General features: G+C 43.7%; 1 protein-coding gene and 1 pseudogene across 1 annotated transcript in view; one reads left to right on the forward strand and one right to left on the reverse strand.

The window, feature by feature from the left end:
• Window positions 1-16735, forward strand: part of LOC120407559 — a 64690-nt pseudogene extending 47955 nt beyond the window's left edge.
• Window positions 9612-25777, reverse strand: part of LOC120370532 (gametocyte-specific factor 1-like) — a 139270-nt gene continuing 123104 nt past the window's right edge. Inside the window, exon 11 of the mRNA XM_039485466.1 lies at window positions 9612-9685. Coding sequence (XP_039341400.1) covers window positions 9627-9685 — 59 coding nt within the window. The 3' untranslated portion in view covers window positions 9612-9626. The remainder of the gene's footprint in view (window positions 9686-25777) is intronic.

The raw sequence follows: 25777 nt of genomic DNA on the forward strand, positions 1-25777 counted from the left end.
TCCAGCCTGCAGCACAGCTCTCGTTGACCCTCCTATCTAGCCCCCATGTGGCTGCCTGGCTCAGGTTCTCAGGAGCAGCCACCGGGGGTCTGCAGACCCAGTCGAGGATGGGTGAGGGGTGTTGCTGCATGAACCAGAGTTCTCTCCTCGGCACCTGAGTTAATATTTATCCATGAGAAGGATAAGAGGAGATATGATTACACTCTTTAAATATATCAGAGGGATAAATACCAGGGAAGGAGAAGAATTATTCCAGCTCAGTGCTAATGTGGACACGAGGACAAACGGATATAAACTGTCAGTCAGGAAATTCAGGCTTGAAATTAGACGAAGGTTTCTAACCATCAGGGGAGTGCAATACTGGAACAGCCTACCGAGGGAAACAGTGGGGGCGAAGGACCTCCATGACTTTAAGATTAAGCTAGATAAGTTTATGGAGGGGATGGTATGATAGGATAACGGGCTTAGTCAATAGGTCAATTAAGTGCCACACTGGTAAATAGTACAATGGGTCAATGGTATGATATAACCTTTTCCAGAGGGTTTGGCTGGAGAGTCTTGCCCGCATGCTCGGGGTTCAGCTGACCGCCATATTTGGGGTCGGGAAGGAATTTTCCTCCAGAGAAGATTGGCAATGGCCCTGGAGGTTTTTCGCCTTCCTCCGAAGCATGGGGCAGGGGTCGCTTGCTAAGGAGTGGGTGGATCGGCTTATGTGGCCTGCATCTTGCAGGAGGTCAGACTAGATGATCATAATGGTCCCTTCTGATCTTGAATTCTATGATTCTATGATTCTATGAGCTCTGGGCCTGAGTTCAGCCCCTGCCCATGCTGCAGAGATGGCAATGCTGGATGCCTGCCCACCACAGAGGGGGGTCTGGGTCTGTCCGAGGCGTCGCCTTGCAGGGCCTGGGCCCAGTGTGCTGCAGTGTCCACAGGGCTCTCAGCATCATCCTAGCCAGCAGCAGCCTCCCCAGATCACTCCCTGCAGTCTCCAGGCGGGGAGTGCCGGGGACTAGTGGCTGCCTGGGCCGGGGCCAGTGATCACGGCTGCTGCAGAGGGGAGGAGCACTCAGAGCTCGCCGTGAATCCTCTGCCCTGCCCTGAGGGAACCCAGGCCTCAAATGGTGCAGAGACCCAGGGTAAAAAATGGAGACACCCCCAACTCCCACTCCAGTGCCAGGACTGGGTGGGCCTTGCTGGGAGGCTGTTCTGTGGGCATAAGCCCCAGGGGGCTCCGCTACCAGAGGGTGACTGGCCAGAGCAGCACTCTGGGAATGTGTCATCTCGGCCCCATGGGCCTCGGTGGCAAAACTCCCCTGACATCAGTGGGTTGCGGTTCAGCAGCCCACAGTCCCCAGGGCTGCCCTGGCCGGACAATCTTGTGTCAGGGACCCTGGCGGGTTCGTTGGCTTCCAGCCGTGGGTGGAAGTGGAGTCTCCTCTGGAAAGCGGGTGCCCAGGCAGCCTGACGTGCAGGTCACCTGGGGGCCTCTCTCAGGCTAGGCAGAGCTGCACCAAGCTCTGCCGAGGCGTGTGGCGTGTTGTGCTCAGCCCTGCGCCGTGCCCCCAGCCCGGCCAGCTCTGAACAGGGACGCTGCGCTGCCAGGGTGGCAGGGTCTGGAGATGTTCTGTCGTGTGGAGAGGCCTGAACACACGCTGCGTCCTTGGGGTTGGAGCACATTGTGAGACTCGATAAACTGTGAGCCAGAGTTTGCCCTGGGCTTGGCGCGGGCGGCTCCTAGGTGGGCAGAACTGGGATGTGCAGATGCAGTTGGCACTGACTGTTCCATATTGCTCTTGTTGCCCCGCTGGTCCCTGGGAGGGTGGCATGATGTGTGAGCACGGTGGGCTCCCGCTGGCTTTGGCGGTCAGGCATGTTCTGGTGTGGCGGGTCCCTCCCAAGGGGGCAGCTCACAGGGTTGTCTCAGTTCAAATTGTGCTTTCCTGGCTGGGCCCCGTTTTCAGCCCAAAGGAGCTGGTTTTGCGGGGTCCTCGTGGAAACCCAGGGGACATGCCTGTTAGATGGGACCCATCCTTAGTACCGATGTTTGAAAGGTCCGTCTGAGGGTAGTGGCAGAGCAGAGCAGGCGTGTGAATGGACAGCAGGGTGTGTGTTAATGATGCAGGGTGTGAATGCAGAGCAGAGCAGGATGGGTGTCTTGATGCAGGGTGTGAATGCAAAGCTGGGCTGTGCCTGTGTTAATGACACAAGGTGTGAATGCAGAACTAGGCAGGGAGTCTGTTATTGCAGGGTGTGAATGCCGAGCAGGGTGTGTGTTAAATCACACAGGGTGGGAATGCAGAGAAGAGCAGTGTGTGTTAATGATGCAGGGTGTGAATGCTGGGCAGGGTGTATGTTATGTTAATGATGCAGGGTGTGAATGCTGGTCAGGGTGTGTGTTAATGATGCAGGGTGTGAATGCTGGGCAGGGTGTGTGTTAATGACACAGGGTGTGAATGCTGGGCAGGGTGTGTGTTAACGACGCAGGGTGTGAATGCCGGGCAGGGTGTATGTTAATGATGCAGGGTGTGAATGCAGAGGTGCCATGGGGTATTTACTGTACAGCAGTCCATAGACAGTCAAGTAATGGGGTGTGGTGGCCAGGCATTGGACTGGCTGGGTATGAACGTGCCCACGCTGCCCGAGAGGCACATGCCAACACTTGCCCATTTTTCAGAGCCATGGACAGAGGGCTGGGAACCCCACTCCAGCTCCATTTAGCAAGATGGGTTTTGCAGCTCTGAGAGAAGGGCATTGGATCTGGCCATGTGGCCTGCTGACCTGCACCACGCCCCGTGAGGGGGTGACTGTCACCCTGGTTAGATTCAGGCAAATCACACAAGGGCGCTGGCCACGGGATCTTGTGATGGCAGCACACACCTGCCATCTGCAGGCTGAGCTAGTCTGTCATGCTGAGGCCTGTCAGATGTGGAGGTGCTCAGCAGGGCTGGGAATGAGTCACTCCAGGCCTGGATGCCGCTTGCACCTGGCAGATGGACCATGGGGCTGGGCTAATGCGGCTGGAGCCGGTGATGATCAGTGAGAGATGGAGGGGAGCCAAGAACCATACAGCTTAGGAAAGAGCTGCCTGGGGCTGCCGGTTGGGTCCTGTCCTCCATTGACCCCCAGTGTCCTTGTGCAGGCAGGACTGGGCTGGCTTCAAGGCAAACTGTACCTTAAGTGCAAGTCAAAGGTAAGAGCTAACTCTCCTCTGGCATCTTCTAGCAGCCACTTTGCACCCCTTTGGGAAAAGAGGGCCACAGATCAGGCCAGGTCCCCCACTGGCATGAATGTCCGAGTGGTGGTAGCACCTGGGGATCTCAGATGGGGAGCAGGACCCCGCTGTGCTAGGGGCTGGGCAAACCAGCCAGACTGTTCATGCCCCAGAGAGCTCGTGGTCCAGCCACTGTGGGCACATTCTGCACAAACCCTCCCGGCCAGGAGTAAAATCCATGCAGGTGGCTGAACAGCTGCTGTTTGCCAAGGTGGGAGGGGGCCATCGTTCACCTGGGCTGAAGGTCCAAGCTCACGTGTGGGCTGCCCTGGGAAGGCCCATGGCAGCTTACAGCCAAGGCATTGCCCCTGCCCTGGGGACAAGACTTACCTGTTACTGGGGTGTTGTGGGGAACAATCCAGTGCGCGCTGGCATGGAACAGCATAGAATCCCTGAGGCCCATCAAGCACATGACAGTGGCAGATCCCAGGGGATGCCATGAGGTCCTATTTAGAGCTGCTTTCAGAGCTGGGTAACCTGGACTAAGGTGGGGACATGCTGACAAGTCTCATCTAGCTGCATGTGGGTGGGGCTTATGGAGGCAGGTCCTGAGATGCAGGTATGTCCTATGGACTATCTGGCAGCCTGACAGGGGCCATGCTGGCTGCTCACCCTGGTGTATGTGTACTAACTCCTCTCCATTTTCATCTCATTGATCAGTGTTGGTGAGACAGGCCGGGATAGAAACCAGCCAGTGCAGGCCATGAGCACCACAGCGGCGTGGACTCCGAAGGGTCTCGCCTGGAGAAATGGTACGGGGTGGGGGCACTAAACTGTTCTGTCTGGGAGGTGGGGAAGGGTGGTGACCAGCTTCCGAAACATCAAGTTATCACAAGAGCCCAGCTGCACTGGGTCAGCCCCGGGTCTTACTGTACTCGGGTCTTGTACTCATCTCCAGGACGTTTGCTGTCTGGTCTCTGAAGGGAAGAAACCCCTTTATTTCTAGTTACTAAGGTACTTGCTCCAGGCGCACTGCTTTCATGAGCAGAACGTGTCCTGTAGCTGGGAGCCAACAATCCCATGGAACGAGGGAGCAAAGGAGGGTGGAGGATGCCAGCAAAGCTGCTCCCTGCCCAAAGTGAATGTTACTGAACTAGTGTCACTTGCTCAAAGCTCGGTGTCCTAGAGGACTTTCCTTCACTAGAAACAGGCTGATGTTCCTTTTGAATCAGAAGCTCTCTGGGGCTATATAGTGTACACTAAAATAGTGCCCTCATGTATAGGTAACATGTGACCCTAAGGCCTGGTCTATGTACAGATCTTGTACTGGGTCAGTTAGGTCAGTGAGGGGTGTGACTTCTTAGCACTGTAGTCCCCAGTACCACCCCTAGGGTGGATGTAGTTCTACATCTTTATACCAGTAGAGTTTATTCCGCTTCTCCTATAGGAATAGCTATCCCAGGACTAGCACTCCTATACCAGCATAACTGCCTCAACACTAGGGTGCATCATTTTAACTGCACTGGTGGCTCAACCCTTCGATTCAATGCCTTGGCTTCTGACTCTGGAAACATGGTCTTCAGCTTCTGTCACCTTGGCATAACTCAGGGTATGTCCAGACTACCCGCTGGATTGGCAGGTAGCGATCAATTTATCAGGGATCGATATATCGTGTCTCGTCTAGACACGATATATCGATTTCCCCGAACATGCTCCCGTCGACTCTGGAACTCCACCAGGGCAAGAGGTGGAAGCGGAGTCGACGAGAGAGCTGCAGCTGTTGATCCTGTGCCATGAGGACGGGAGGGAAGTCGAAATAAGATACGTCGATTCATCTACGCTATTCCCTCCCCTCAGTGTAGACCAGGCCTCAATGATGGCATGTGACATTACCGCAGGACCTGCTGTTTATAAATGTAGTACCTTCCCCCGCCTGTATTGTCATCATTCCTGACTCTCTCTCTCTCTCTCTCTCCAGGCTCTCTCTGAGGCTCTTGCTATGGGAACGAGCAGCCTGGAAAAGAGTTGAAGCTTTTAAACTTTGTCAATATTTTTAAACTTGTAGATTTCCCCAGTGGCTGTTTTAGACATGTTCTTACTGTCCAGATTGAGAAATAAAATCTCCCTTTGTGTAAACAGTGTGGTGTTCTCTTCTCTGCTTCCGGAAGAGACCATGTCGATGGCCTGACAAGTGCCCCAGTGCGCTTCTGAAAAGTGCATTTCCTATCTACTCTTCCTTCCCAACAGAGATGGCTTGGATGGAATGAACCCTTGATTGCCTTTGAGGAGTGATTTAATAAGACTGGGACACTTCAGCTTGGAAAAGAGACAACGCAGGGGGGATATGATAGACCTCTATCAAATCATGACTGGTGAGGAGACAGGGAATAAGGAAGTGTTATTTACTCGTTTTCATAACACAAGAACTAAGGGTCACCAAGTGAAATTACTAGGCAGCAGTTTTAAAACAAACAAAAGGAAGTCTTTCTTCACACAACAGTCAACCTGTGGAACTCCTTGCCAGAGGATGTTGTGAAGACCAAGACTATAATGGGGTTCAAAAGAACTAGATAAGTTCATGGAGGATAGATCCTCCAACAACTATTAGCTAGGATGGGCAGGGATGGCATCCCTAGCCTTTCATTGCCAGAAGCTGGGAATGAGCGACAAGGGATTGATCACTTGATGATTACCGGTTCTGTTCATTCCCTCTGGGACATTTGACATTGGCCACTGACAGATGGACCATTAGTCTGACCCAGTATGGATGTTCTTACGCCTCTTAAGATCTAGTGGCCCCTTATAGCCTGACCTAGTTATCACAGGTCAGGAATTTCACCGTTACCCCCATATCAAGCCTAGTAACCTGTTTGACTAAAGCATCTTCCAAAAGGCCTCAGCCTGGATTTGAAGAGCCAGCCCAAGGGAAGGAGAATCCATCCCCTTCCCCTAGGAGTTTATTCCAAGGGTTTACCATCACCACCATGGAAAAATGTGCCCGGTTTCTAATTTGAATGTGTCTGTCCGCTTTCACCTTCAGCTACAGCTTCTTGCTCTTGCTGGTAATCATCTGGGAAAGCAGCATCTTGTGAGCTTTTTCACTCAGTTTCCAGACCAAAGAATTCAGATAAGTGTTCAAGATCCAATCACTAGAAACTGAAACTAGACCAATTCATACTATAAATAATGTGCACCTTTTTAACAGTGTTGGTTCTTAACCATTCATTGAAACCATTGAACCAATTTACCTAGTGAGGTCTGTGGGGGTTCTCCAATACCTGAAGTCTTTGATTTAAAGAATGAATGCTCTACCTTTCTAATGGATGTATGCTAACTCAACCTGCAGCTATGGATTTGATGCAGGAATCATTTAGGGAAAGTCTACAGCCTGTGTTATGCAAGAGGTCAGACCATCATAATGTTCCCTTCTAGCTTTAATATCTAAGAGGACTTCGGCTATCCCTTGATGCAAGGATGATGTCTGCCAAGGGGCTTCCATTGATGTGTTTTTAGGTGGCTGAGGATCCCAATTTGTGCCCTGCAGATTTTCCCACAGAGATGACAGGGGTAATTTTGGGGGAGACATAGTTGTTAACTGGAGTGTTGTGCCCTTTCTTTCCTCCTCTGTTGCTTCTCTGTCTTGTGAGCATGTCTGTTCTCCTCAAAGTGGGCTGTGTCTTGGTGTATGGTGTGGCGCCACTGTGTTCTGTTCCGCGCCAAGTCCTCCCAGTTTGTTGGGTTGATGCCTCCATTTTTAAGGTGTACTTTCAGTATGTCTTTGAAATGCTTCTGCTGCCCTCCGCGAGCCCTTCTTCTCTGACTTGACTGAGAAGATTATTTGCTTCGGGAGGCGAGTGTAAGGCATACATACACAGTGGTCAGCCCAGCGGAGTTGCTGTTTCATGACCTGCGCTTCTACACTGCTGATGTTGGCTGCAGAGAGAGCGTGGATGTTAGTGTGTAAGTCATCCCAGCTGATCCTGAGAATCCTCCTGAGGTAGCACTGCTGGAACCACTCCAGCCGCTTGAGATGTTGTCTGTAGGTTACCTAGGTCTCACGCCCATAGAGAAAGGTGGGGATGACAACTGCCTTGTAAACCAAGATCTTGGTGCCTGTTTGCAGATCCCTATCACTGAAGACTCGTTTGAGTGGTCTTTCAAAGGATGTGCTTGCACAGCGGATCCTGTATTCGATTTCTGTGTCAATGCTGGCTGTTTGGGAGAGATGGCTGCCAACATATGGAAAATGGTCCACTTTTTCCAGGGGTTTTCCGCTGATGGTGATTTGTGGAGTATGTAGAGTAGTTTGTGCAGGTGAGGGCTGGTAGAGTACCTTGATTTTCGCAATGTTGAGAGAGAGATCCAGGCTGTGATAGGAACCTGCAAAAAGATTTAGGGTGCTTTGCAGGTTGGCCTCTGTGTGTGCGAGGATGACACAGTCATCTGCATACCGAAGGTCAGTGATGCCAATTCTCCTGATCTTAGATTTTGTTTGGAGATGTCGGAGATTGAGGAATGGCCATCCATACGATACTAAATCCTGATTCTGTCAGAAAGGTGGTCACGGATGAGAATCAGGATCACAGCAAGGTAAATTGAGAAGAGTGTTGGAGCTATGACACAGCCCTGCTTGACACCAGTGCGAATGAAGAATGGTTCAGTCTCTGACCTGTTGCACAGAGTGGTGGCAGTCATCCCATCATAGAGTAGTCAGAAAATGGAAATGAATTTCTGTGGACAGCTAAACCTGCACCGCACCTTCCATAGAGCATCATAATTGATAGAGTCAAAGGCCTTGGTGAGATTGATGAATGCCATGAGGAGTTCCTGTTGTTGCTCTCTACACTTCTTCTGAACCTGTCGTGCCACGAAGACCATGTTGGTTGTGCCTCAGGATGGCCTGAAGCCACACTGTGATTCGGGGAGGAGTTCCTCAGCAACGGGGAGAAGGTGGTTTAGTAGGATCCGGCCAAGGATCTTCCCTGCGATGGAGAGGAGGGCAATACCTCTGTAGTTCCCACACAAAGATTTTTCCCCTTTCTTGAATATTGTAACAATGTTGGCATTCTTAAAGTCAGGTGGAATTTCTTCACAGGTCCAGATTTTTTTGAGGAGTTTGCTAAGTTTGTGTAGGAGGTAAGTGTCAGGACTTGGGCTGCTTATCCAAACTGAACTTTTTTTTCAGTACTCATCACAAAGGCGATGTGCAAGAGAATTCTTTTTAAAAACAGAGAGATGTAGAAAGCTGAATTGTAATACTATCTCCCCCCTACAGTAAGTGAAAGTCAAAATGGTTTCTATTACAAAGTATGTCTCCTCCCCCAGTCCTGGACTCATTCTGTGTAAAAGGTGAAAAGGCAAAATGATAGTAATCTTGTTATCTTTGTGGCCCATGTGTTAGGTATTACATGATGCTACATAATAATGCACAATATAGATCTCTTTGCTTAGAAACTCTTCATTTTAAAACCATTTCAATCATTTATTGATTTCTTTCAATAATCCTTTTTTAAAATTTTAAAATTTAAGAATTCTTTCCAGCATTTTAAGTACTAAGTAAATGACCATGTAGGGTGTCTCAAGTACCCAAGGAACATATGAGCTGATGGAAAGCAAACACGCTAGGGGTAAACTTGCTAGGTAGGACTGGGCTTGCTGGAAATATCTTGTGGAAACACCAATTTAGCATTTTCTATGTATCTTATAGTGGTTCTGGCTTCAAGATATTACAAATTCATACTGTGCCCTGTTGCTTCACATGTGTAGGTTTCCTCATACAGACTCCAACTGCAGCATACATACACTTCCAGGGTAGAGCTCTGATACTCTCACCAACAGGTAGCTCAATGATATAGTGACAGTACAATCAGATTTCTGACTGCCTTAAAGAAGCCCCATGCTGGTAGACTATAGAGTCATGTCAGAGGATCTTGTGACCCCCCACCACACACACACACACCACGAGCCACAACATGCCTGTGCCAACAACATTTCTAAAATAGAAAAATAAAAGTGGAATCCCTTCTCCTTTGGTGAGTTTGAAGGCTATTTTCCACTTCTTTCTTGGGTTAGATGAAGATGACTTAAAAGTGTTAGAGAGAGAGCCATGTGTAGGAAAGGAACAATGCATGTGCATTGTCAATAAGGGCTTCAGCTTCACTGCTGTACTCTGAGAATTCTGTGCAGCAGTGGGCGCTCTAACCCCTCTCTTGCCATGTAGTGAAGGATATTAAATCATACTGCAGAATAACCAGAGGTATTGTAGCATATACACATTGCTGTGAGAAAGATGTTGGCTGTCTTACTGGATCAGCACTACTGGCTATACAGATTCAGAAAATACTATTAGTCTCATTGTTGAAAGGAGCCATATGTCTATCTTCCCAACCAGAGGTAAGGTACCATGACAGCATCAGCTACACAAGCAAAATTGTGCTTCTAAGGTGCAGGGAGGAAGTGCACAGCTTTTTCCTGCATATAAACAGATTAGGACTAAAGTTACTGAACATGCCAGCCTGGACATCAGGAAAAAGAACATGACACATCCAGCAAAGGGTTGATATGAGAAAAACCTGAGATGAGAACACAAATGTGAATTTAGAGTTCCCCTGAAATCACACACTCAGCAAATCAGTATTATTTTTCATAAAAGCAGCTTGATTTCTGTTGTTGTTGTTAATGCTAATTGCTGTTAGTAGTTCCCAAAATATGCTTTCAGATACTCAAAACAGGACATTCCTTGCCCACAAATGTTCAAAATTTAAGGATGGGCAGACAATTACACAGTACTTAGTGGAGAGGAACAACAAATAAGGAAATCTGAATATCAGAAACTGTCCTTATCTCATTCTGTGGCATCCTCCCATTGCTTATTTATTCTGGAGGAGAAGTTTCATGCTTGCAGCTAATGTCTGTGTGCTGCTTTTTAACATTTGATATTTCAAGCATAATTAAATAGATCACGAAGAAGAAATACAAGTTGGTTAAAGATACATTCAATGCCTCCAAAGAGTACCATCCACATGGGGAAAATAGTTTCTCGGGAAATACCTGCCTTCTCTGTTCATGTTATTTAATAGGACCTCTGAATCAAAGGCAACCTTGGTGACCATTCTAAGTCAAGGCCCTCTGGGGTGAGCATGATACCAAGTTGGGAATCTGTGGCACTGCATTCCTTCAGTGCTACACTGCTATCATCCATTGTCACAACAGCTTAACTGATCACTTAATAGGATATATCCTCTCAACTCCTGCAAAAGTTTAATGGAATACATATTCTAACAAATATGGTCTTTTAACATCAAAGCTTATTATCCTCCTCTTGAGCCACACACTAATGTCAAAAGGAGAGACACATGCAGAACGGAGGGGGAAATAAATCAAGGCATGTATCCCAAATTCATTATGTAACAGAAACAACATTAATCAAAACAAAGGTCACACTTTATATAATTATGTGCGTGTTCCATTTACCAATACTTTATGAATGGTTAATAAATGATAAATGAATGCCATAAGCATGTTACTGACATGATTTATGTGCGCTATAGATAGTTCTAAGCGCAGAAGTAGGTGTTATGGATGATTATACAACATAGTTATAAGCAACATATTAACCTTTTAGTCTCAATAACTAATTAACCATTTAATAACATCTATTAAACAATTATTAACCATCCTTAAACTATAGAAATTGAACCTTATATATAGTGTATATATAAAGTGTGACCAAATTGTGCAGTTCACTTGACTCTGTTGTTTACTTGCATCAGTAGCATGCAAATATTTTATTCAGGCTAGCTTTCAAATTTCACAAGGAATACAAAATCTTTCTGTCGTAGTAGACTCTTTGGTATAAACATTCAGAAATGATCTGTAATTGTATACACACAATATTATGTTATACCCACAACATTATACCTAAAAGTTTGGAACCTACAAGTTTGCACTTACAAGAAGCCATGGCCCCAAGTGGTAGCAATTAAACATCCAATTAAATGATTTTGGGAACGTATAAGTGGTTAAAGTGTCCACTCACTTTCATTTGTGCCTACAATTTGTTGCCAGCACCAAACACTGGGTGAAAAATCAGAAATTGGTTTGAAGTTTGGCTGAAAGTCAGGTCCTGTTTACTTTGGCTTATCTCTGGAGTGGTTTTCTTGCACGTTCACCTTCTGATCTGACTTCTCGTGCTTTCTTTGCAGCATTTAATTATGTGACTTTAGCACAAGACTCTGGGTTACTTTGGTTTACTAATATAAATCCACTAAGACAATGGAATTAGCCTCTGAAGCTAGTAGATTTACTTTGGATTCATGTTAGTATAAATGAAATAAGAATCTCGTCCCTGCTCTGGTGGAATTCTCTATCATTTGAAATCATAGTTCAGGTTGCCTTATTTCTTCTATAGTTCAATTTAAACAGTATTTTATACCTATTTCACAGAAACTTGGTGGAATAAGGATAATCAGTGGGACACAGTAATACCAGGGTAAAAATATATTGGAAACACAGAATAGGTTGTGCTGGTGAGGGAGTGGCACTATATGTGAAAGAAAACGTAGAATCAAATGAAGTAAAAATCTTAAATGAACCAAACTGTACCATAGAATTCCTAAGTGGAGCACAGGATCACATTCAAGAAGTGATTATAGCTGGACCGCTTGGTAATAGTGACCATAATATAATTAAAATTAACATCCCTGTGGCGGGGAAAACACCACAGCCGCCTAACACTGTAGCATTTAATTTCAGAAAGGGGAACTATACAACAATGAGGTTAGTTAAACAGAAATTAAAAGATACAGCACCAGAAGTAAAATCCCTGCAAGCCACATGGAAACTTTTTAAAGACACCATAATAGAGACTCAACTTCAATGTATACCCCAAATTAAAAAATATAGTAAGCGAATCAAAAAAGAGACAGAGTAAAAGACGCAGTGAGAGGCAAAAAGGCACCTTTAAAAAGTGGAAGTTAAATCCTAATGAGGAAAATAGAAAGGGGCATAAACTGGCAAATTAAGTGAAAAAATATAATTAGGAAGGCCAAAAAAGAATCTGAAGAACAGCCAGCCATAGACTCAAAAATTAATAGCAAAAAACTGTTTAAGTACATCAGAAGCAGGAAGCCTGCTAAACAACCAGTGGTGCCACTGGACAATTGAGATGCTAAAGGAGCACTCAAGGACAATAAGGCCATTGTGGAGAAACTACGTGAATTCTTTGCATTGGTTTGCACGGTTGAGGATATGAGGTAGATTCCCAAACCTGAGCCATTCTTTTTAGGTGACATTTGAAGAACTGTCCCAGATTGAGGTGTCATTAGAGAAGGTTTTTGGAAAAAAATTGATAAACTAAACAGTAATAAATCACCAAGACCCAAGAGTTCTGAAGGAACTCAATTGTGAAATTGCAGGACTACTAACTGTCATCTGTAACCTATCATTTAAATCAGCATGTGTACCAAATGACTGGAGGATAGCTAATGTGATGCCAATTTTTTAAAAAGGGCTCCAGAGATGTCCCCAGTAATTACAGGCCAGTAAGCCTGACTTCAGTCCCGGGCAAATCGGTTGAAACTACAGTAAAGAACAAAATTGTCAGACACATAGATGAACATAACTTGTTGGGGAATAGTCAATATGGTTTTTGTAAAGGGAAACCATGATTCTCAATCTACTAGAATTCTTTGAGGGGATCAAAAAGCATGTGTACAAGGAGGAATCCACTGGATATAGTGTATTTAGATTTTCAGAAAGCCTTTGACAAGGTCCCTCACCAAAGGTTCTTAAGCAAAGTAAGCAGTCATGGGATAAGAGGGAAGGCTCTCTCGTTGATTCGTAACTCGTTAAAAGTTAGGAAACAAAGGGTAGGAATATATGATCAGTTTTCAGAATGGAGAGAGGTAAATAGTGGTGTTCCTCAGGGGTCCGTAACGGGACCAGTCCTATTCAACATATTCATTCATGATCTGAAAACAGTAAGCTGGCAATATTTGCAGATGACACAAAACTACTCAAGATAGTTAAGTCCCAGGCAAACTGTGAAGAGCTACAAAAGGATCTCAAAACTGGGTGACTGACAAAATGGCAGATGAAATTCAGTGTTGATACATGCAAAGTAATGCACATTGGAAAACATAATCCCAACTATACAAATAAAAGGATAGGGTCTAAATTAGCTGTTACCACTCAAGAAAGAGTTGGAAGATAGGATACTGGGCTAGATGGACCTTTGGTCTGACCCAGTATGGCCATTCTTATATTCTTATGTAAAATGGTATTTCCAAACTTACTGAAAGGGTGTAGTAAGTGATAACAGAAAACCTATTCCCAAGATCTTTCCTACCTGAATTCTAGGCTCAATGGCTCTGATTCAGGAAAGCACCTAAGTGTGTGTTTAAGTTCATCCCTATTTAGGAAAGCAAGAATGCATGTGCTTGACTTTAAACACGTTTATGTAACATTGACGGATTTAAGCACGGCTTAAAGTACTTTCCTGAACAAGGACTTTTTATTCAAACAGAACCAATGAACATCCACATAAGAATGGCCATACTGGGTCGACCAAAGGTCCATCTAGCCCAGTGTCCTGTCTACCGACAGTGGCCAGTGCCAGCTGCTGCAGAGGGAATGAACAGAACAGGTAATCATCAAGTGATCCATCCCTTGTAGCCCATTCCCAGCTTCTGGCAACTTACATTTTTGTAAGTTTATCTGAATCCAATCCCTTGAAGTCTACCCATCACTGCACTAAATTTAAAACATGACCTAGAAGAAAGCAAAACCATGACATGATTTGAAGATATAAAGTTATTTATATTTCCATAAAATGCAGTATTGCATCATTAGCACTATGCCTGGATGAAGTCTTTAATCAGTCTTTAATCTTTAATCAGACAAAAAAATTTAAAATAAATCTTTAAACTAGGTTAATAGTTCATCAACTTCTTTTGGTTCCCCTTTAGCAATTGTTATTGATTCTGAAATAATAGTGCTATGCTATTAGTTAAAATAATGGATGGCGTTATAGGTCAAATTTCTACATTAAAAAAAATCACTCAGTGAAACAACTTGTACATTAGTCACAGAACTATTTAACTGAACAGAAATCCTGATGTAACAATAAAGGTGGCACTAGGAAAAAAAACCCAGCTTAAAATGGAAACCTAAGATACTAGTCAGTAAGATGTGTATGATTCTGGGACAGACACAGAATATACATCCAAAGTACCTCTCTAGAATGATGACAAAGAGTCCCTATAGCTTTAATTTAATTAGCATAGGTATTATAATAATTGGAAGAAATACCTTAAAGAAACATGTCAAAATCTACTATAAAACATCAGTTGATGGTCATGATGGACATTTGGTGGTTTCATGCAACAGTATGAGGCCCGGGACACATGATGAGGACAAAGGTCCTATTAGAAATCATAAGCAGACCTACTGTATTAAAGAATAATGCACTAAGATGCATCTAAAAACATATGGAAGTAGAACATCCACATCAGACTACATTAAGAAGTGAAGGGAGTGCAACCCTTTTGGGAAAAAATGAATACCTAGAATTTTATTTTGAAATCTGTGTTACTCAAATGTAAGGTGGAATCAGCCTTCGTGAAATGTAATATTAGGTCCATTAGCACCATAAGCTTCAGTAACCATGATGCACATAGGAAGTGAGTCAACCGTAATAATTAGTGGGTATATGTACACACATGTGCATGTATAATAAAATACACACACATTCACATACACCCAGCAGAATTATGAAGTGAATGAAACAACTATACTTTCAACTGAGACATCTAAACTAAGTAGCCATGTGATATTACTGCTATAACACTATTCTTTATCTCCCCATTGCTTGTTACCCAACTTCTCATACCACATCTAAATAAGGACCCCATCCTGCAGTGTTCCTCCTGGGTGGGTTTTGTGCAACAGGAGTCTTGTATGATCAGGTCCCTAGACTGCATACTCATTGCGGCTCATTGTCCCAGTTCAGATCAGCAGAGCTACACCCGAGCTCACATCATTGCAAGTGCTCACAGCAAGGTACATACCCCAGCAGAGCACATAGGACTGTATGTGGTATGAGATTCAGGACTTCATCCCGTTTCCATTCAAGTCAATGGAAAAAACGCAAGCCATCAGGTCCTAAATTCTTTTTTTTTATTACAGAAAGTCCAGCACATTTTTAGACACCATAATAATTTATATTTGAAAAGTTTATCAAAATGTGACCATCAGATTGACTTTTGACTGGTGCTGTGTGTATAGCTAAGTTATATCTCCATATAATGTTATGATACTCAAGATATTTTTTTCTTTTTTTGCATAGTTTATTGAAAACAATTACCACAGAGAATACTGCAAACAGCAGCAACAGAAAATCCCTATCCACAGAAGATACACTGGAGTAAGACTTCTATTTCTGTAAAATGCCAGAAGTGTCTTATTAACAGTATCTGAATTAAAAAAATACAATATATGGGAAGTTATTCCCCGTGAGTAGGCATGATATGCTGTTGTTGCAAGATATAGCTTAAAATATATTGCTTGTTTCATACCGAGCTCTAAAAAGCCAATATTCAATAAAAAAAACTCACCCCATTGAAAAACATCTTTTAATAATGATACCATTGTACTCACACCTTTAAGGCTACTACATAGATTGTGCATATTTGATGAGAGCAAAATCTTTAAAAGAGTGCTTAAATCATTTAATGGCTGTCATTTCTCCAACTAAATACCCCTTCTCATACTCATAATATCTGACTGGCTTTGTGACACAAGTCACCACTAATTGCTCCCTTCTGCAGTGCACTGAACCTTTATACTCTTTGATGCGGTAAGTTCAAGTCCCAAAACTCAAATTCACAATAAGACAGCAGTGGACTTGGGGACTCCATTTCCCTTGACATACAGGTCTTTCCCCTTAGTGAAGAAGAGGGAAGGAAGCAACTGGAACCAGAATTGTCCCAATCAGCTTAAGCTTGCCTCCTCCATGCATCTGAACAAGGAGGAAGTTTTAATAGACATCAGCCAAGACAAAGGCTTCCGGTGTCTCCTACTGATCTCCCCAATGTTAGTTTACAAATGTGATATAAGCATTATAAAAACAAACATTTGAGAGAATATAAGAAGGGACTGAAAACGGCAGTTTGCATCATTTGCTTGCCACATGAATATTTTGGGGCAGTGTGTATTTCTCAAGGGTGCCTGGGAAAGTATGTGAAAGTGTGTGAAAACTGACTATATATTTAGCAAATAAGGACTGCATTTCCTATATATTATTGTATCTCATGAATAGCAAACAGCAGAGACTCATGACAAGCTCAACGTCATCCACACTACCTGCTGGAAGTCAGTGAAAATGCCTCTTATGCAAGAAGATAATGTGGTCCCATTGTTAGAGGCAAGGACTGCATTCAAAACTATTGGACTCTGTTCCTGGTTCTTATACTAATGTGTTGTGTAATCTCTCTGTGCAGCAATAAAATGTAGCTGTTTGGTTCCCACCTCTGAAACCAGTTTGAGATCTACAAATGCAAACTCATTATCTAAGGTTGTTGTCGGTGGTGGGGACTTTAAGAGAATTTCATGGGAATTTAAATGGGCGTTGGGTACCTCACTTAACTTTGTGCCTTTAAAAATCACCCCCTAAATAGTTAAGTATTATTAGTAAATTAAATGCTTGCTCCAGGGTTTTTGCTGCCCCAAGAAGCAGCAAGAAAAAAAAAGCCACGATTGCGATCGGTGGCAGCTCCACCGCACCACTTTCTTCTTCGGCGGCAATTCGACGGCAGGTCCTTCCCTCCGAGAGAGACTGAGGAACCCGCCGCTGAAGAGCCCGACGTGCCACCCCTTCCCCTTGGCCGCCCCAAGCACCAGCTTGCTGAGCTGGTGCCTGGAGCCGGCCCTGATTATAATGATACAGTGTTCGTTTTAGCAGTGTCATACAAGTTTATATGTGTTAAAGCAGACCCAAAAGTGAAGCATAAAGGTCTAATATGCAGTCACTGAAAGCCAAAATATCAAATGTAACTCAAGTATTAACAGTAAATTTAAATCACTTCCAAAGGAAAAGGAAGAGATGGGAGATAGAAAGCAGCAGCATCTGTGACAGGAAGAGGTGTAAAGAAGAACAACAGTGGTGATTCCCTCTCCCAGTAGACCTTGCCTTTATAAACACACTAAAATCAACTATATTAAAAATACACATACAGCTTGGATCAGCTGCCTTTTATGCCCAAAACAGATAAGTAACTGTCGGTTGTGAAGAAGCTAGTAATGCATAGCACAGGTTTATAGCATAAACAACATTCCCTGAATTGAAATGTTTTGATTCACAAGTAGACAAGACACTAGAGCTGGGCTCATGTTGCTGGCACGTAGTTTGCCAGCAGCATGCAGGGAGGCAAGAGAACTGGGCAGCTGATGTTGGAGTGCAGATTCAAATAAAGTAACAGTAGAAGTTTTTACAGATCATGGATTGGGTGTATGAGGGGGCTCAGGGCAGGGCTTGGGGGTGCAGGGAGGAGTACAGCAGGGGGCTCGGGGCAGGGCATTGGGGTGCGGGCTGCAGGAGAGGTTCGGGGTCCGGGCTCTGGCCCGGTGCCGCTTACCTGGAGCTTCCTAACACCTATGAATTCCAGGAAGGATTGCACCTTCCTCAATATCCATGGGGTGATATGACTCTGCATGGTCCCCAAGAGGGGCCAGCTGCAACCTGAAATTATAGTCATAACATTCAAATGGAATCTTCAAGGGAAACATGCAGTGGTCACCATCTCTGATGACATAATGAGGATTGAACTAAGGACCCTCCAGAGCTAAAAGCATGAGTTTCTAAAACTTAAGCTAAAAGGTCAAGGTTTTGTTAGGTAGGACTGTAGCAGACTCATATCCCGTGTAGATTGGGCACAGAGGGTGACGGTAATACTGTGTTCAACATGCACACAGAAAGCACATGAGAACTACTAAATTCATCATGGTTTATAGCAAATCCTGAACTACTGACCAAAAATAGAGTTTGGTTCATTTTAATCCAGAGACTGAAATTATGCCCACTCTAATGAGAAAAATCTAGTACCCCAGCACCTTTCAACAAGTGATCTTCTGTGCTACAACCCAATTGAAATATCTCCCAAAGAAAAAACAAAATGCCTCCAAGAAGAAAAAAAGTGCATCATATATGCAGTGTATTCATAGTTATGTTCTCCATTCAATCTCATGGTTCTGCTTTCTATTATTTTAAACTTTTATGTTCCCCAGTAGATATCACAAAATAATTGCATTTGTCTCCAGGGGATTTTTTTTATTTTATAATCTCTATCTTTACTTAGCCAGCCCACATGAAAAAAGAAACCCATCATTGAGGAAATAAAAAACATTTTGGTTCATTGTATTAACCAAATTTTACATTGTGCTAAGTTTTGAAAATAACATGTATCATGTCGATGGATGAAAATACCCCATGAAAGACACTATAGTACAAATCTGAAAAACTCAAAACTGAGCTCCCTTCAAGGAACTCTTCCCTCGGATACTGAGGAGCAGCTCCTGTTCATTTATTGGTAGCTGTATATGAGTATTAAGAGGAGAATCCAGCCAATAGTTTTCATGATATCCGATTCTACTCAATTAGACTATATGCACACAATGGCACCAAAAGGGGAAATATATGCCTCTAGAGAAAAGGGAGAATGAAAGCAGTCCACCTTTACCAAAACAATCAAAGTTGTTTGGGGGATAAATGTTGCTAGTGATACTTACTTTCTTGATAAACATGGTCTGAAAGTCATGTGGTTATTATTTATTATGCACCAAAACGTGTGCTTAGATTCTGATCCAGTTAAGTCGATAGATAAGATTAGAGAGAGAACTGGGCAAGACTCAAATACAGATCCAGGGTCAGATTCACCACCTGGTTAGCCCACTTTTATACTTAAATATATTGCTGTCTTGAGGACTCGTCATTTTTAAAACAGAAAGATCAGACAAGAATGCTTATGACCCAGAGGAAGGTGATGCATAACTAAAATATCTATTTTATTCAAGAAATGGAGTTAGTTATGGCACCACAGGGGATAGCTTCTGTAGGTCTCTCAAGGAAGTGCATTTGCAGGAGGGATTTGAATAAAGGGAGACTAGAATTGTTCTAGAACACGTGTAAAGAACGTGAAAGTTGGAGGATTGAGAAACAAGCCAAGGAGCCTGGAGTCTGTGACAGAGTGAAAAGGAAAATAGGTAGGATGTTTCAAGGAAGACGATCAGAGAGGGAGGCATCATTGTACAGAGCCTTGGAGGCAAAGAAAATAATCTTGACTTTAATATGGAAGATTAAGGGGAACCACTGGAGTGATTTGTGCACGGGAATGATATGGTCCAAATGATGGACCAGGAAGATTGTTTTGGCTGCTGCCTTTAGGATGGACTGGAGGGGAAAATCATGCTCTCCTGATTATGTTAATAGGCATCACTCTCCTGGGGCCTGGGTCATTTCCCAGTAACAACTTCAAAACCCAGCAGGAAGCCAAATTCTGAAATAACATCAAAAATAAATTCTCGTTCGATCAGCTATTTAGATCAAAGACAATGAAGGTCAAAACTCAGGGGATTAAAGAACAAAAATTATTACTTCTTTATCACACAAAGGCTAATCCCTTCAAGACAAATATGTGGGAGATTTTTTTCCATATGTTTTTAGAAAGGAGAAGAAAGATAAACTACAGGGAGGATTACAGAAAAGAATTCTCTGGGATTGTCAGAGCAAAGATGCTTTTTAGCACTTCCTCTGATCTGAATGAGTAAGATCTCAGCATTTCTAGGGCAGCCATAAAGATTACTCACATGTTGGAACATATTTGCCAGCTTTCCAGCCCTGTCACTTGATCTCTCTAGTGGCCTAGAAAATGCACATACTGTTTCATGGACATACATAGTGTAACCCCTCTGCCAGGCTGAAACGATAGCAGCAAGGGCCAGGTTCAATACCTAAAGGTCCCTTCCCCACATCGTAATGCAAACCAGCTCGAGCCCCCACCCAGTGACCTGGGAAAATCTTACACACACTCCTGGGCACCTCAAGGAGGCAATACTTCCCCTCTCGCAAGCACAGACTCTTGGTGTAGCGGAGAAGGTTTAATTACATAAGATAAACAACAAGCATGAAATTTGGAAAATACCTCAACTAGAGTTCATAGGTCAAACCGTGAGCAAAGACCCACCCCAGCAACTTGGGCCGTGTCCTTCTCTCTGGGCCCTTGAGTCCAGCAACCCCCCAAATCACCCACAGTCCCAAAAGTCCCACAATTCAAAAGTCTCTGTCCCGGGTCAGGCAGCCCAGAGTTCAAGAGTCTCTTTGCAGAGGTCCCCTTCCCCAGCCTAGGTAGAAAGGGGCACCTTACGTGGTTCGGGGCCAACTGCCCTGCCTCTTCGTGGGGTTCTGCTTCCACTAGTCGTCCCCGCAAACAGCTCAGCTCCGCTTACTCTGTGGGCTGTTCCACTCTGCCAGCTGCTCCAGTACCAGTGAATTCAGCTCAGTAACCTGCATCTAGATTCTTAAGGGAATCAAAAATTAACTCTGACATTCCACAGTGGAGAGAAGCATAGGTGGAACTGGTGCTTCTGGCTCAGACAAGGAGCCTGCACCGCCAAGTACAGATACCTGTCCCCAGCCTCTCTCCCCAATGGGTTTTGGAACCCATGTCCCCCGTCTAGCAAGCGCTATCCTGCTGACAATGAAACCCCCCATCACAAGACAATTTTGTAGTTCCCCATTTACCCAATCAGGGTGACAACATTTCATTGCTCCTGCCCCAATAACAACGAAATTGGGGGTCCCACAGCTGTGAAAATAATCATCCCATGCTGCTTTGCGGTATGCTAAGTGGGGTGGGAGTGCCAATGCAAATAACCGAAACTTCTTTCCACACTCCCCACAATTTACCACCAGATGTCAGGGTGGGGCTCATCCTGACTCTGCTTACATCATGGACATACATAGTAAAGGACTATTATTTAACACATTTACAAGTTTAATTCAGAATGACAACACATTTCCATTCACACACTTCCTTTCTCTGCTGGGAAGAAAAAAAGAAAGTGAGTTGAAAATATAGGGTGTGTTTATGTCGGGTTCCTCCAGTCTGTTCATGCTATTTTTTTTTTCAACCTGACCACCAGTTTCTGACATTCAATATCTCAGTGAAGTGACTAACACAGCATTTATTGGGTAGTCTACAGGATGTAGCTCTGTGTTTAGGTGCCATGTTCCTCTACAGGACAATAACGTACGTACAGGGAATAAGAAACTCTCTGGTTTTACTGAGAGTTAACTCCTAATTCTTGAATTGGTGGGCGGATTTACCTCCCTTGTCCCTGTGGAAATGACAAAGTGTTCATCTCCCAAGCTTTGGAGGAGCTGCTGAGGCCACAGCTGTGGGTGCAAAGATCTATCTTCCACCTCCTTAGCAGCACAGTACCAACAGAGCTATTGTCGATTGGGGATCTTCTATTTCAGAGAGGAAACCAGGAATTCCATCCCCAGAGCAAATGGCATTTAATTAAGCATCATTCAATGAGAATATTTTTTGTTCAGATCACAAGACCTTAATAATTATTTGGATACATACCACTTTAAACAGGAAGCATCAAACACACACTACAGAAATCTTCACCACAGCAGTTGCTACCAGGTGTACACTATACTATTAGAACCCAAGAACCTAAAATAGTAGATACTGTATTGACAGCTGGTACTAAAAAAAGTATTGTTTCAAAGCTGTAAAATACTTATTTTTGAACCATATTCTAAATGTTTTGTTTGATATTAAGATGATCCTGATGGATCTTTAAGGTCATTGCTCATAATTAGCAATGGGGGAATCATGGGATAAGTATCCAGAAGTTAACTGCTTAAGTGAACTCTCTGTTCTATTATCTGCATGTTTGTACAGCGCTTCGCAAAATGGGGCTTTGATCTTGGTTGGGGTTGTAAGGTGTTGCTGTCATATAAATAGTAATAATCAAAGTAATCCAAAGTCTGGAAGTTGAAGCTAGGCAAATTGAGACTGGAAATAATATGTGCACTTTTAACAGTAAGAGTAATTTACCAGTGCAACAATTTACCAAGGACCATGGCGGATTCTCCATCACTGACCATGTTTAAATCAAGACTGGATGTTCTTCTAAAAGATCTGCTCTAGGAATGATTTTGGGTAAATTCTATGGCCTGTGTTACACAGGAGGTCAGACTAGATTATCACAATGGTCCCTTCTGGCCTTAGAATCTATGAACACATCCCTCAAAGATCACAATAAAACAACAAAAACACTAAGTCACTCTGGTCATGAGATGAATAATTATTTTAAATTCAAAGCATCTACTGAGATAAGGCAAGCAGGATTTGACCCTGAGCATGCCGGTCCTTTCCAAAACAATCTGAGCAGTATAGACCCTTACTCCATTCCACATTGAATTATTACTTAAAACATCCTCAACAAAGTTGAAATCCAGAAGTCCTTACTCGGGCAAAACCCGCATTGAAGTCAGAGTGGCTTTTGGTTGGGTAAGAAGGAGTTGGTCCATTATACTTGCAGACAGCTGCCCAGATTGTGTGGGTCTGGACAAGATGCTATTTCTAGTAATTTGCTTTCAAATATAGCAGTGCATTACACACACACACACACACACACACACCTTATGTGAGATCCTTTGTGTTGTTTTTCTCAAAAAACATTCTTATGTGTCTTAAAGCAGATTTTAATTAAACAACCTGCTGAAACACAGTAGCTTTTGGTTGTTGCAATTTGATGGGGAACAAAAAAATTTGCCTACTGCTCATTGCAATGTTAGAAAATAAAGCACAGGAGGCAATGAAAAACGACCAGTCATTTCTTTTCTCCCAGCTAATACATATCTTATTTATTCTTCCTTGTAATGTGTGAATGCTGTGCCATGCCCTATTTTGTCTTCCACCTCAACTAAAATGTAAATTTCTGCAGCCCATCTCTAATTCCAAACTGCTCCAGGCTGGGGAATTTAAACTGCTCTTTGGCTACACTTACAAATTTGCAGCGCTGCAGCAGGGTGTGAAAACACACCCTCTCCAGCGCTGCAAATTGCGGCGCTGCAAAGCGCCAGTGTGGTCAAAGCCCCAGCGCTGGGAGCCGCGCTCCCAGCGCTGTCCGTTATTCCCCACAGGGAGGTGGAGTACGGACAGCGCTGGGAGAGCTTTCTCCCAGCGCTGGCGCTTTGACTACACTTAGCGCTTCAAAGCGCTGCCGCGGCAGCGCTTTAAAGTGTAAGTGTAGCCAAAGCCTTAATAAAACCAACTACAGATGCTGCAATAAGATTCCTTTCAGACTGTTTGAAATCTATATTTTTAATGGTATTCTGTGTATTACACAGTTATGTCATTGCTATGAACTTTCCCATAAAAGCAGTATCTGAAGAACTATGCATTGTAGATAAGCACTGGCAGAACTCCATACAAACATACACACACCACTCCTTCAACAATTACTTATGGCAATTGCTCCTTTTTAGACCTATAAAAGTCATAATGAAATTAACACACTTAGGGTTGTGCTCTGCATCTTCAACATTCTCAAAACCTTTTCACGAGCCAGGATCTATAACTAATCTTTATCAAATTAAGTTTTCAACCAGTAATTAACAATCCTGCATTAGCAGGGAAATGGACTCTAACTTTATCGTTTTTTTCCCCCTCTTCTCTGAGTTCTATGATGCTGAGCTAATGACTCAGAAGGTAAATGTCACTCTCACATTTAGAAGTATGTTATATGAAGCAGTCCTGATAGGTGTGTTTTTAATTATAGAGGCTTGAAGGAAATCTACTCAGCTAACTCCAGGAAGGGCTGAAATCCAAAGTGAGGATTCAGAGTTAACTCCTGTCCACCATACTGCTGTCAGTAAATTCTTGTGTGGACAAATCTTGACTCTTCCCCTCCCCACCCCACACTTTTGCTGGCACACAAGAAACAGAGAAAATACCAAGTTCTCCTGTGCAGGGGGAGAAGGCCATGAACAAGAGATGCAGTGGTCTCCAAAACTCCTGTATACCAAAGAATAGGGCACTCTGTAGTATTAGAGTCCCAAGGTGAGGATTAGAATCCACCCATACACAGGATGGGAACTGACTACATGGATGCACCGCACAAAATTCCACTACAGTTCAAGAACGTTCTGGTAACTGAACTAATTTGCCACGCAAACTTACACATAATAATAACCCACGCACCGTGCTCTACATTTCAAAGCTCTGTATAACACATGGCAGTTGTAGTGAGTGTGGAGCACCAACACTGGTATTCCACATCCTGCCAACACTTTGGATAGGGGTTTTTCATCCCCACAATCCCTGACCAGTTGCATAAAAGAAATCTAAATGATTATTTGTGGGTCTTGACATACATCGTGAAATGTGAATGTCTCTCCTCACTTCCTCTTTCATTCCCCTTTTAAAAAAAAACCCAACAGATTATTTGTATGACGCTCTGACAGTGCACATCAGCCCTGATATAAAAATGAGTATACTTTTGCAATCCTTTCACTGAATGGTTGAGTGTCCAACACACTGTGACGATTCGACACTGTCAACCTTCCCTACTGGCCTAATTCATAGACACTCTGTGAAACAATCATTACATTTGATCACTCTAATGCCTCTTCAACTGTATATTTGTCATCTCCTTTCCATTCCATTAACATTTTGTATGCATTAGCTCCAGCGGATCTCATGCCACTGAATTCTACCATGGACAGGTCTGAGGGCTTGAGAAGTCTTTGGAAGATCTCTGTAGAGTACAGCTGACCTTACAGCATCTTTTTGGAAGTTTTAAGAAAAGGGAATGGGAAATGTCTGTGTTACAAATATTTATTCATTTCTGCTTTGAATTTGCTTTCACCTACTGTTCTGACAATATCTCAGCACGGAGATAACAAAACCAATCAACCAATTCTCTAAGGTACTATGCACGGTCATCTCCAAGTCAAGAAAATCAGGCCACTTTGACTTAGGTGCCTATTGCCAAAATTTAGACATCCAAGTTTAAATATTAAACTCAATGCCCAAAGTGTTACCCCACAGTCCATTCATACAGTTTCCTTTCCATTTATTAGTGAGTCACCTAGACCACAAAGTGATTCTATGGAAGAGGCTGCATTAGAATCCAGGAGTAACCATCTTCTATTCCCATGTTTAACCCACTAGACCAAAGTAGTTTGCAAAGGTCCAGTATCTATAGCATAAGAGATAATGGGCTCATTGCCTCTTATAAAAATAGCCACTTAGAAACATGATGCATTTGGTGTGGCTGACAAAGCCCTTGCTGATCTTCCAACCAGGGATACCATGGCAACCGCAGTGGAGATGTTCGTGCCAGCTGGAAACGGAGTGCACAAGTGCAGTGCAGGGTCTGCTGGCTGCTCACTAGAGGAGAAAGAAACATTAAATGGACTGGGCTCTTCTCGGAGTTTTCAGGGCTGAAGAAGGAAATGACACTAAGAAGAAAAGTCAATGTGAAGGA

Source organism: Mauremys reevesii, linkage group 1, assembly GCF_016161935.1.
Source record: "Mauremys reevesii isolate NIE-2019 linkage group 1, ASM1616193v1, whole genome shotgun sequence".
NCBI lineage: Eukaryota > Metazoa > Chordata > Testudines > Geoemydidae > Mauremys > Mauremys reevesii.